At 34.6% G+C, this 13,152-nt stretch overlaps 1 protein-coding gene across 6 annotated transcripts in view; it reads right to left on the reverse strand.

The window, feature by feature from the left end:
- Positions 1-607: 607 nt before the first annotated feature.
- The window catches only part of GCFC2 (GC-rich sequence DNA-binding factor 2), a 75,098-nt gene continuing 62,553 nt past the window's right edge, over positions 608-13,152 (reverse strand). For all 6 annotated transcript variants that reach the window (XM_028496852.2, XM_028496850.2, XM_007119319.4 and 3 more), the window contains 5 exons: positions 11,846-11,922; positions 10,321-10,387; positions 8,258-8,404; positions 5,083-5,207; positions 608-4,238 (listed from right to left, as the gene is read on the reverse strand). In XM_028496852.2, coding sequence (XP_028352653.1) covers positions 4,121-4,238; positions 5,083-5,207; positions 8,258-8,404; positions 10,321-10,387; positions 11,846-11,922 — 534 coding nt within the window. In that variant the 3' untranslated portion in view covers positions 608-4,120. The remainder of the gene's footprint in view (positions 4,239-5,082; positions 5,208-8,257; positions 8,405-10,320; positions 10,388-11,845; positions 11,923-13,152) is intronic.

Below are 13,152 nucleotides of genomic sequence, written 5' to 3' on the forward strand. Positions count from 1 at the left end.
ATTAATCAATATGGGGAGAAGATACCTTAAACAATAACTGAGTTTTCCAATTCATGAATATGATGTCTTTTTATTTAGGTTTAATTAATTATTCTTGGCTGCATTGGGTCTTCATTGCTGTGCGTGGGCTTTCTCTAGTTGCTGTGCGTGGGGGCTACTCTTCATCGCGGTGTGCAGGCTTCTCATTGCAGTGGCTTCTTGCTGCAGAGCACGGGCTCTAGGTGTGCAGGCTTCAGTAGTTGTGGCACGTGGGCTCAGTAGTCATGGCTTGCAGGCTCCAGAGCTCAGGCTTAGTAGTTGTGGTGCACGGGCTTAATTGCTCCACGGCATGTGGGATCTTCCCAGACCAGGGCTCGAATCCGTGTCCCCTACATTGGCAGGTGGATTCTTAACCACTGTGCCACCAGGAAAGCCTTTATTTAGGTTAAACATTATTTTTTTTCCTCAGCAATTTTCGTACTCCTCAGTGCAAAGTCTTTGTATAGATTTGTTTCTAGGAATTTGATGTTTTTCACTGCTACTGAAGTGTTATTGTTTTAAAAATTTGTTTCCAGTTAAATCACTAGCATGCCCCTTGGTATAGATTTCTTGGAATTTGATTGATGTTTTTCACTGCTACTGAAGTGTTATTGTTTTATTTGTTTCCAGTTAAATCACTAGCATGCCCCTGGACTTACTTGTTAAGATCTGGCTAAATTCACTTATTTGTTGTGATTGAATTTTTTTTTTTTGTAGAGTGCATAAGCTTTTCTATGTAAAACAATCTTGTCATTTGTGAATGACGACTCTTTGTGTTTTAATCTTTATGCCTTTTCTTGACTGATTGCATGGTTAGGACCTACAGAACAAGGATGAACAGAAATGGTGAGAGCAGACATCCTTGCTTTAATATTTTACCATTAAATATGATGTTAAGTGTGGATGTTCTTTTGCAGATGCTCTTTATTAAAGAATTTATATTCCTGGTTTTGTACTGTGGGAGGGTGTTGAATTTTGTCCAGTGCCTTTTCTGTAATCATTGAGATGATTGTATGGTTTTCCTCTTTTATTCTGTTCATAGGTGAATTATACTGATTACATTTTTAATGTTGACCCAAACTTGCCTTCCTGGAATAAACCCTATTTGGTCATGAGGTATTAGTATTTTCCATTTTATACATTGCTGGGTTCAATTTGCTAATATTTTAAGGATTTTTATTTCTATATTCATGAGGAATATTGGTCTATTTTCTTTTCTTGTAATACCTTTTTCAGGTTTTGTACCACATATGGTATTTCTTAGGAGTCATCTATATAAATATCATTTCGTCACAAGCCTAACAAATGCAAAACTCGATTGTTCTGAGGTATGTTTTCATGGCCATTGAAAGGTTCCTAAAAGCCATATGAAAGAAGTAAAAACAAAAAGGTCATCTGTCTGATTCTGTAAAAATTTTACATTCTTTAAGTGAACAAAAAGCTGAGAAAATCCAGGGAGAGAATTGAGATGTGAGATAAATTGCTAACTCAAAGATTTGTTTTTGCTAGTTGTTTTCTCTCCTTCATTCCATCCATTTCACAGTAACAGGAAAAAAGTGGGGGGAGGGTTGGAAAAAGGAACTCTGCATTGAGGATTAGGCAAGCTTCACAAACGTTTTTGAATATCCTCAGATATAGTATATGATGGATAAAAATACTGAGATTCAAACTCCAAGCATAATGAAATTTAGCTGAAAACTATTGGGAATTTAAATCAATTTAGTTTTAAAAGCAGTTCTAATATTTTCCACTCTACAAAAAGCAAGAGAAATCTCTCTGCGCAAGTTAAAAATGTAAAGGATCATCTAACACACCTTTAATTACAAATGCAAAAATTATAGGGAAATTTCAAATGTACACTTTAACAATAAAAGTTACAAATTTCATACACAGTAAGTATCTGCCATTTATATAAAAAACAAAGGTCTGTGTGTGTGTATACAAACATACATACTTTTTAAGTAGAGAAAAGGTCTGAAAGGATAACAAAATGAAAACAGCAGTTACCTCTGAGAACAATAATTGTGTAAGAATGCTAAATCCTTTTTAGCAACGGCTTGAATTTTCTAGATGAGATTCTACTCTTCATAATTTGTGTAACCAAAATAAACTAAAAAACTGTTCATACCAGTGAATCATGAGTCTTCACTGTAGTAGAAATCACACACCAATCTAAAATAAATTACATGCAGCTTCAAAACTAGGGGTGATAATGTCAGAGGCCACATGCTCAAATCCTACAGATAATTTTTTCCTGATTGTCTTTTGGGCAACAATTTGCATAATACATTTAGGATGGCCCTCAAGTTATTTAAACAAATAGATTTAACAAAAATTATTTTAGTAAACTCACTTTGAAAAATGTTTTTTTTTTAATTCTCATACACATAGCATGTTTCAAAGTTTTTATTTTATAGTTATTGAGAGTGTCACAAAGAATTTTTTTTTTTTTTGGCTGCGCTGGGTCTTCATTGCAGCACACGGGGCTCTTTGTTTAGGGCCTCTCACTAGTTGCCGCACGCAGGCCTAGCTGCCCCACGGCATGTGGGATCTTAGTTCCCCAGCCAGGATCGAACCTGAGTCTCCCGCATTGGAAGGTGGATTCTTAACCACCAGGGAAGTCCCTCAATTTCTTTTTGATTCAATGACCTTGCCTCACTTTCTTAATCACACAAATTTTTTATTAGAAAATGAATCATATGTGGATATTTATTTTTAATAAATTACTTTTATTTATTTTTATTTTTGGCTGCATTGGGTCTTCGTTGCTGCATGCAGGCTTTCTCTAGTTGCGGTGAGCAGGGACTACTCTTCATTGTGGTGCATGGGGGCTTCTCATTGCGGTGGCTTCTCTTGTTACGGAGCACAGGCTCTAGGTGTGCAGGCTTAAGTAGTTGTGGCACACAGGCTTAGTTGCTCCGTGGCATGTGGGATCTTCCCAGAACAGGAATTGAATCCGTGTCCCCTGCATTGGCAGGTGGATTCTTAACCACTGCACCACCAGGGAAGTCCCTGTGCTGAATATTTAAAATATTTGTTTCCTGTCTAGGCCTACCACCAATGACAAAAAAACCTCAACAAAAAATAGTAACTACCTAACAAGAGATAACTTAGTACACCAAAAACATAAACAAATCTAAAGAAAATGGCAAATGAGGGAAACTATAACATAGCACAGCCAAAACATTAGTATCTTTGTTTTGTTTTGTTTTGTTTTTATTTTTGGCCGTGCTGCATGGCTTGTGGGATCTTAGCTCCCTGACCAGGGATCGAACCTGTGACCTCAGCAGTGAAAGTGCAGAGTCCTAACCACTGGATGCCAGGGAATTCCCAGAACATCAGTATCTTTAAAATATAAAGCTCTTACAAATCTATAAGAAAAAGATGAATAGATATTTCAAAAAGAATTACAAATGGCCAAAAAACAAGTAGTCACTCTCTAATAGCCAAAACAAATTATTAAAATAAGATTTTTTTCACCTATTAAGTGCAAATGAGTTTAAAAAAATGATAATACCTATTGCTCGTAGAGATTCATTGGCCTTTCTTAGACTTCTATTGGTACAATACATTGGTACACATTTCTGAAGAACATTTTGACAAGCATGAGTTATAAAAAGCCCTAAAATGCCTTAATCAGAATACTTAACAAGTAATTCATCCCGATTAAGATTTTCATTTAAACTCATTTGTAAACAGAGATAGTTAAAATGAAGAGAACTAAAAGAGGTTTTTATGGTTCAGGACAGAAGACCAACCAAAGCCAAAACAGCTATAACAAGCTTCCTTCAACTCCTTTCTTAAGCTGGAAAAGTAGATGGAAAAATCAAATGGAAAAGGAAATATGTTAAACTCTTACTGTTCCTGTGTGTCTAATTCCTGCAAACACTGCAAAAAAAAGGGGCAGACTTTCATGATACCAGAAGGTAGAAGGTGGAAGGAATGGAAAGACAGAGTCCTGCTTTTTGGGTTTTGCAAATTCTCCCCTCCATTACTGGGAATAAAGAAGTGGCAACACTTTTTTTTTTCTTCTTTCTCCAAGCAAAAGAGCCAAGTGTGACTATATTAAAACCTCATTTTAGTACTTTCCTATAAAGTTCACTCAAACTTCTTTAATTACTGATTTAAGATGGTCTAGGTGATATTCTTCTATGAAGGATTCTGCATGATTCAAAGCTTTTATTTTCACCAGAATAAGAATTATTTCTTTGACTTCATCCCTGAAAAACAAAAACAAAAAAAAAACAAAAAAGCATTTTCCCTTTTAGAAATGCAATGTGTAAGGGCACAGCGAATCATAAGTAGTTAATCTGAAACAAAAACTTTACCTTATGCCAATATCTAAAATAGCATAAAATATTTAGATGCTACCTTCTCCACATAATCATGAAGTTCCAATACAGACTATTAGTGGATGTATTCTGGCAAATTTTAATGTGAATGACTATAAAAAAGGAGAAAAGCACAGAGCAAATCTATCAGAAACCTGAGTTGTGGTTTGCTGCTACCAGCAGCTTATATGGGCTATCCTGGCAGCAGTATTTATCCAGATATCATCAAATGCTACAATTTGAGGTTGTAACTTTTTTTTCTTTTTGGAGAGGTGGTTTACCAGAATACCACTGTATTTAAGTCCTTAAACATTTAGTGCTGTGAATGAGATATACAAAACGGAGATATTTACTACTGCTGGGTAAATGCCAGGTTGCAGACCTGTACTTAACAAATGTTGAGATTTTGAAAATGGCTAGGAAAATTAAGAAGACATTAAAAGCTTGCTTGATAAGAGGCTTTTGATTTATAGTTTTAATTTTAAATTCCCCTGTGATACAGTTTTCTGGAAGTGCTTATTTTGGAAGAGATTTACATTTAAAAATATGAACTAATATGCATGAGGTGTGAATATAAAATATTGAGTGATTCTAAAGGTCATACATGAAAATATCTCCTAACTCTTCAGTGACAGTCTTAGATTTTTAAAAATAAAGTACAAATCTTTCTAAAAATTGCTGAGAATGGAACCCTAAACTATGCTTATGGAGATACAAATAAAATATGCATTACCTGATTTCACTTGTAGATAATTTACGTGCAGACTGCAGTAAAAACTGGATGAAGTTTTCTAGCTGGGGAATAGATGTTCTCATGGCAGAATTTTGGAACCATTTTTCTGGTAAACATGCTGCTATCTAATAATCAAAACACATTATTTTTAATAATGACAGTTATTATCTAAGGACTTTAGCTAACATAATTTCATTTAATCCTCATAGCACTCATGTTGGTTGAGTATTATTCTTCCATTTTATAGTTCACGGTTAAATAACTTTTGAGAATTTCCCCTTTTCTTGTCAAAGTTTTATACTTTAAAAAAAATCAAATTTTGATACCAAGAGCTTAAAATAGACTACTCTTTATAAATACTTCCTAGTACTTGTAATACTTTCAATACTCTGTATTCCTGAGCAATTAAATTGTACAAAACATTTATAACTGAACACCAGAAATGTGCAGACACAAAACACTTTTAGTTAACATACCTACATTTGACCCTTAAACAATGCAAGGGGTTACGGGCAGTGACCCATTCGCAGTTGAAAATCGGTGTATTAACTTTACAGTCGGCCCTCCATATCTGTGGTTCTGCATCCAAGGATTCAACCAACTGTGGATTGTGTAGTACTCTGGTATGTATTTATTGAAACAATCCACTTAGAAGTGGACCCATGCAGTTCAAACCTGTGTTGTTCAAGGGTCAACTGTATAAAATAGGTACATTTAATATGATTTCACAGTAAGAAATTGGGTGAGTTTGTGTATAATCTACATGAACAAATAAATCAAGGTCATTCTAAGATACACTGAGTGAAAAAAATTAATTATGGTTTTGATTTTCTTGTAATTTAATACATTGCTTTAAATGTCCATGGCAGCATAAAGAGTCAATGTATGTGCATTCATTTTTTTCTCTTTGGGGGAAAAAAACCCCAAACAACACTTATCAACATCATGCTAAAGGTAATACATGATTTGAGGAAAAGTTTTGGAAAAAAAGAAAAATGTTAACAAAATAAAAAAGAAAAGAAAAACTTCCTCATAGCAGAAGGAAGAATTTTTTTTTTTTTTTTTTTTTTTGCGGTACGCGGGCCTCTCACTGTTGTGGCCTCTCCTGTTGCGGAGCACAGGCTCCGGACGCACAGGCTCAGCAGCCATGGCTCACGGGCCTAGCCGCTCCGCAGCATGTGGGATCTTCCCGGACCGGGGCACGAACCCGTGTCTCCTGCATAGGCAGGCAGACTCTCAACCACTGCGCCATCAGGGAAGCCCGGAAGAATTTTTTTAAAAAAGGAGAGAGAATGGGAGCAAGGAAAAATCTGAGATCATACAATTTAAAGAAATTCTTGGTTTTGTTATAGTTGCTAAGATCAAGATCAGTACGTACTTCTCGAAAGTTGCACCATATACATATTATAAAATATGTTAAATGAAAGTTCTGGAATGCACTCTAAAATAAATCTGACTGGTCAACACTGAAAACACAGTTGAGGAAAATTATTTATCCTATTTTTTAATCACCTTTTTCAATTATCCAGAAAAAATACAGACACACTGATTGCCTAAGGCAGAAAGTCCTATAAGTCTTATTATGCAAACTGTATCTTTTTAAAGTTTAAAAACCAGCCCTTACTGGCTTGGAATTTAATGTCATTTGCACTTGCTTTCCCCTTGTTTTGTACCACAAGTCTCAATAAAATTCTGAAGGAACTATCTAGCTTTTCCATAAATGATCCTGGGACTTATAAACACATTGTCTTGGCCTAGTTTTCTGGCCACAAGCTGTGGAGAGAATGTCATATATCCTCTTCCTTACTTCTACATTGTAGAGCCTATGGTCAAAGAGAACTAAACTGAAACCTGAAACACACATAGCATGGATGACGATTGAAATTTCTGGTAGATAATGTAGTTTAAAACTACATGAAATAAAAACCACAGCTAGAAAAATGGAGGTTGTCTAGGAACTGCTATCTAACATTACATATATACTTATATTTTTAAAATATTTAAGAATGTAAATATTTTCCCACATTCTTAAAAAAGTTTCCTCATGACTTTTATGGATAGACACTAATGTTTTTAGACATTTTGGTTCTTTCCAACTGTCTTCTATTATAAATAATGCTACAATAATATTCTTTGTACATAGAAACCTTTACGTACATCTGATTTTTTAACATAGGATAATTTCCTAGAAGTAAAACTGCTAAGTAAAAGGGTATAAACTTTAAAGGTTTTATATCAATCATGCCAAAATAGTCTCCAGAATTGTATTTCTTTCCATAGTGCAGAAACTATTTCCCAGAATTGCCACTCCACACGTTCTAGATGAACGGTATCCCTGGAATGATGTGGGGCTGTTGTTTCCCTGTGCTTATGACAATACTGGAAATTATAATGGAAATAACAGCAAAAAATTTGCCAGCATAACAGGTAAAAAAAATATCCTTACTGTATTATTTGCAATTCTCTGATTATTAGTACTGTTAATATTTTCCACATGTTTAGAAGTTATCTTTGCATATTCTTTTTTTGGTGAATTAGGCAATTCACCATGTTGCATGTCTTTTGGTCATTTTCAATATGAATATTTGAATTGTTTACTGCTTTTTAAAAATGTGGGTATTTATCCTCATTATGCATTGTAACTTATTCCTCTGTTTTGCAACTTTCTTTTTAACTTTTCGTTATAGAAAATTTCAAACATAAACAACAGGAGAAAGAACAAGTATAGTGAGCCCAATGAACCCATCTTCCAGTTTTAACAATAATCAAATAATCCTGATACATTTTTGGTTTACTGAAGTTTTATATTTTTGTCAAATCTATTATTTTTTCTCACCATTTTTGCTTTTAAGTTCAGAAAGGACTCCCTTAACATCAGGTATAGTCATTTATCTTCTTAGTACAATATTTTATAGTTTCATTTTTTTACACTTAATTCTTTACTTCACCTGTAATTTACATTGGTATGTAGTGAGAGATGAGGATATAACATTTATTTCGTAAACAGTTAATCAGTATACTTTTTTAAAATACTGGGTTTTTCTGGGTTTCTAGTCTGTTAAATTAATTTGTTGTTAATGTGAGTACCACAATTTTAATTATTTTGCTACAAAATTGATTTTAATAACTAAATTTTAAAAATGATAAAATTAGAATCAGTTTCTATACAACTTACCTGGTTGCACTTTTTAACAACATCTGGCCCAGGTATGGCATTGAGAAGAGCTATAATAAGATAACGATTCAGCAGCTTCCCTAGTCCTAGCTCTTGCAAGGTGTCTTCTGGGAGGAGTTCATTCCAAAGAAGAATATTGTGGAAGAGCTAAAACACAATAAAATGTCAAGTGACTATGTACCTTTTCTCCAAAGGAAAACCATAATAGTATCCAACAAACATAAAAAGTTGGTCAAACTCTTTTAAACTCTCACTACAATTGGCACTGTTGGAACCATCAATTTTAGAATCAACAGAAAACATTTCTGAATAAACACTTGATTCTTTCCAACCTCCATATATTTGTTCATCCTATTTTCATTTTTTTAAGACAACCGCTCAAAACCTATTTCAAATTACCTTGCTGGAGCCTTTCCTGATCAATAATCTTCCTTCTCAATCCATACTCTCCTGGAGGCTCGGGCCATCAGATACAAGACCGCAGGACCTCAGGATTCATAAAAGCACTGCTGTTAAAGCCAGTGCTACTGTTACCAATGTGTGGCCTTGAGAAATCAATCAAACATGAGAACCTCACTGCTCTAATATAGAAAATAAGATTAATAATAACCTGTAACTTTGGAGATAACTTGGATAAAATACTTTTAAGAAAATCTAATAAAAGTAACATGGGTTGCATTTCCCTCCTCTAAATGCAGATCTTTCTTTCCAGTAATATATTTATCACGCTAGGTGCTAAACTACATCCAATTGTACTAATATGCAATGCCTTTTCATAATGTCATTTTTGATATTGTGCCCTCTTCCTGAAAAGACTTTTTCCTGACTCAACCACATGACAAGTACTGATTCACCCTATCAAAATTGTTCTTGCTCAGGTCACCCATTACCTTATCATCATCACATCCAGTAAAAAAGTTTCAGTCTTCCTTCTAATTCTCTTCAGTGGCATTAACACTGTCTTTGTTCTTGAAAGCCCTGCACTTAGTTTCCCTGATGCCACTCTCTTATGACCATTCTTAGTTTCACAACTCATTCTTAAGGCCTCTCTGAAGACTCCACTTTCTCTGCCCACCTCTTATCTCAGTATCTCCCAAGGGTCTATCCTTAGCCTTCTTCTCATGCTTCATGCAATCTCCTCAGAGGTTGTCATTCATGACCATGCCTCCAAATACTGCCTATATGTGGTTGACTCCCAAATCTCCAGCTCAGATCTGTTCCCTGCAATTCAGACTCATATATCCAATTGCCTCCATTTGTCCCATAGATATCTTAAATTCACTATGTCCCAAACAGATCTTATCTCTCCTCCCAAACCTTTTCTTCTTCCTGTAACCCCTCCAACGCCCTCAAAGAATGTCATCATAAGTTACCAGGTTGCCAAAGTAAAAAACTTGACTAACACCCTACATTCTTCACACGTAATTAATATCCTTTGAATCCATCTTTTCCTTACCTTCCTTTGCCACTGACTTAGCACCGACTTCATCCTGTATCGTTTAGACCAGGGGTGAGACAACTATGGCTTGTGAGTTAAATACAGCTTACTGCCCTGTTTTTGTAGAGTTGGTGAACTAAGAATGTTTATTTATGTATGTATTAAAATATTTATTTATTTGGCTGTGTTAGGTCTTAGTTGCGGCATGAGGGATCTTCATTGCAGCACACGGGACTGTGGCACATGGGCTCTTTTAGTTGTGGCATGTGGGCTCTTAGTTGCGGCATGGGGGATCTAGTTCTCTGACCAGGGATCAAACCTGGGCCCCTGCATTGGGAGCGTGGAGTCTTAACCACTGGACTGCCAGGGAAGTCCCAAGAATGGTTTTTATAACTTTAAATGATAGGAAAGTTTACTGAACCAAAGACATGCGCTCATTTGTTTACATATTGTCTATGACTGTACTACAGTGGTGGAGCTGAACAGTTCAACAGAGACCATATGACCTACAAAGCCTAAAATATTTACTGTCTGGTCCTTTACAGAATTTTGCTGATCTTCACTCTACAGTAAACTTTAAAAAAAAGAAAAACAATTATTTTTATTTCTGCAGTTTTCTGCTTACCTTTAGACCTGACCAGAACTGTCTTTCTTGGAACTTTGAATGTGGTGACATTCTGTTTTCTACAGCACTTATTTGAAGCAAAAGAAAGAGAAAGAAGAAAATGCAAATGACTGTTCATCTTTCAGAAACAGAGTTTAAAAAACTGAATGGTTTTGTTTTTTAAAAATCAACCAAACTAAGCCTTAACAGAATATAAAGGGAGGTGCTCTGGTGATATCTACTAAAATTACAAATGCATGCACACTTTGACTCAATAAATCCATGTCTGAGAATGCCTTCTGTAGATACATTTCCACATGTACAGAAAATGTCCATAAAATTATTCCCAACATTGTTAGTAACGGTTTACTGCTTACATGCTCATCAATTACAGTACATCTATATAATGGCATATTATGCAGCTTAAAAAAGACTGAGGAAACAACTTATGTGATGACATAAAAAGATCTCAAAGATGTACTAAGTCAAAAAAGTAAGGTAGAGAACAATGGTATGACTACAATATACTTACTTTGTAAGTAAATATATAAAAAAGAGAGGAAAATAAGATTAATTCTAATTGTATTATAAGTATTAAAATTCTATAAGTATTTAATTCTAATTGCATAAAAAAATTTACCAACATTGAGCATTCTTGCATGCATGTGTGTGTACAGAGAAGGAAGGGCAAAAACTGGGTGGATGGTGGTCAGGAATGGGGGGGAGTAAGACTTTTCATTTTAAACATAAACAAAATTTAAAAATACACATTCATACTTTTTAACCATGGGACTATATTACTTATCTAAAATATTACAAACCTTACTGGGGGGGAATTTTTACATGCAGGCATCTCTTCAGGATTCACATTAACTAGCAAGCTTAGAAGTTCCTTTGTTTTCTCTCCATACAGCTCTTCCATCCTGTAAGTACTCTAGAGCTTCAGTTCATGATCCATTACTATAACTGATGCCTTCTTAGCAAATGTAAGAATATGCATCAAATACTACTTGTTTGATCAATTAAAGGTAAATATAGAATTCAAAGATGCAGTTTCTGGCCCCTCAGTGATGTTCCAGGCCTTATGCTGGGCTCTCCGTGTCAGGCATTGTTCTGAGCACTCTCTTCATCTTCACAATGTCCTGTGAGGTAGGCATTAATTTAATGCCCAATTTTATATATAAGGACACTGATGCACAGAAAGGCCCAAGGTCAAATATCTAGTAATGGTGAATCTGGGCTCCAGAATCTGTGTTTCTAACCACTCTGCCATGCCAACTGTCATGTTCTTAGGAATATCATTTAAAAACAACCACCACCCCCAACCAAAAAAACCCCCTAAAACCTATGTCCAAGTGCCAGACATCATACACGGCAATATAAAAGGTGACTGAAAAATATTTGTTGAAATCTCAATTTGCATCCTAATAGGTATGTGTGTTTTGAAAACACTTAAAACGTTTAGTTTCTTCTACATTACACTCTTAAATCAATCTGTATTTCAGGAGTAACTATTTCATAAAATCTAGAAATTAGAAACTCTTACCTCTTTGGATATAGAGGAATAAAAACATCATCATCTATTGCCTTCTTCATTCTTGAAGCAATGGGTTTAAGTAAATCCTATTTTTTAAAAATTTAAAAGCATCACTGATAGTTATAGGTAGAAATGTGTTTACCAAAAGAAGCAATTTTAACAGAATAGTGCAAATTTGTACACACTCACAGACTTAGGTGTTAAAATAACTATCAATTAGGTACAAGAGAACTTCATTCATCCATGTTGTTGCATGTTGCAGTAGCTGGTGCCTTTTCACTGCAGCACAATATTCTGTTGCATGATGGAACATTTATTTAGATGGTCTGCAGTTTAGGGGTTACTATGAATCATGTTGCTATAAAAGTTCTTGTAGAACATGTCTTTTAGTATGCATGGGCATACAATTCTAATGGGTATATGTAGAGATGGAACTGCTGGAATACAGTTCATGTTTATATGTTCAACTTTGTACAGAATGCCAAACTGTTTTCTGAAATAGTGGTATCCCATTTATATTCCCACTAGCCATGTATGAGAAATCCTGTTTCTCTACACCCTTACTAAATCCTGGTATTTTTAGGGTTTTTAAATGCTTGCAATTCTGGTGAGTATGTAGTCATACTTTATTATGTTTTAATTTTTATTTTCCTACTGAGTAATGTGATGTTGAGCATCTTCTCATATTCTTATTTACCATTTGGATATGCCCCTTTGCAAAGTACCCAATTAAGCTGCTTATCTACATATCTGTTTTTTAAAAATTTAAATTAGGTTCTATCTCTTATTGATTTGTAGATGTTTTTTAAATACGGTTTCTTCACTGGTTTGTCAATAACCTTTGACATAGTATATTCACTTTGGCAAACTCATTTTATTGTTTGTGTATCAAAAATTGAAAATAACCAAAACACTGAATCATGGGAACTTTTAAGGACATCATGTTATGTCCATCCAGTGCATGAAATATTTAGCTAAAGTTTATGAAGACTGTAGTTAACATGCAAATTTAAATGTTTAATAATTAAGTGGAAGAAGTAGGATACGAATGTACATGTCCATTAGTATTATAATTCTGAAATAAAAGGTAGGCTGAAAATATCCTACAATGGTATCAGTCTTTGTACTAGAATAAAAATTTCTATAATAAGATACTGGTCTTACACTTAAAAAAGGAATCCATATTTGAAAAATGGAAACGGCATACTACATACTAGAGGGAAAGTTATTTTTTTAAGTCAGTGACAATGTGTGTAGCACAAATTAAGCAGTCATATACCCTATACTAAGCAAGTTACTCATAAATGTAGAATTCA

This window comes from Physeter macrocephalus, chromosome 12, assembly GCF_002837175.3.
Source record: "Physeter macrocephalus isolate SW-GA chromosome 12, ASM283717v5, whole genome shotgun sequence".
NCBI classification, from domain to species: Eukaryota; Metazoa; Chordata; class Mammalia; order Artiodactyla; family Physeteridae; genus Physeter; species Physeter macrocephalus.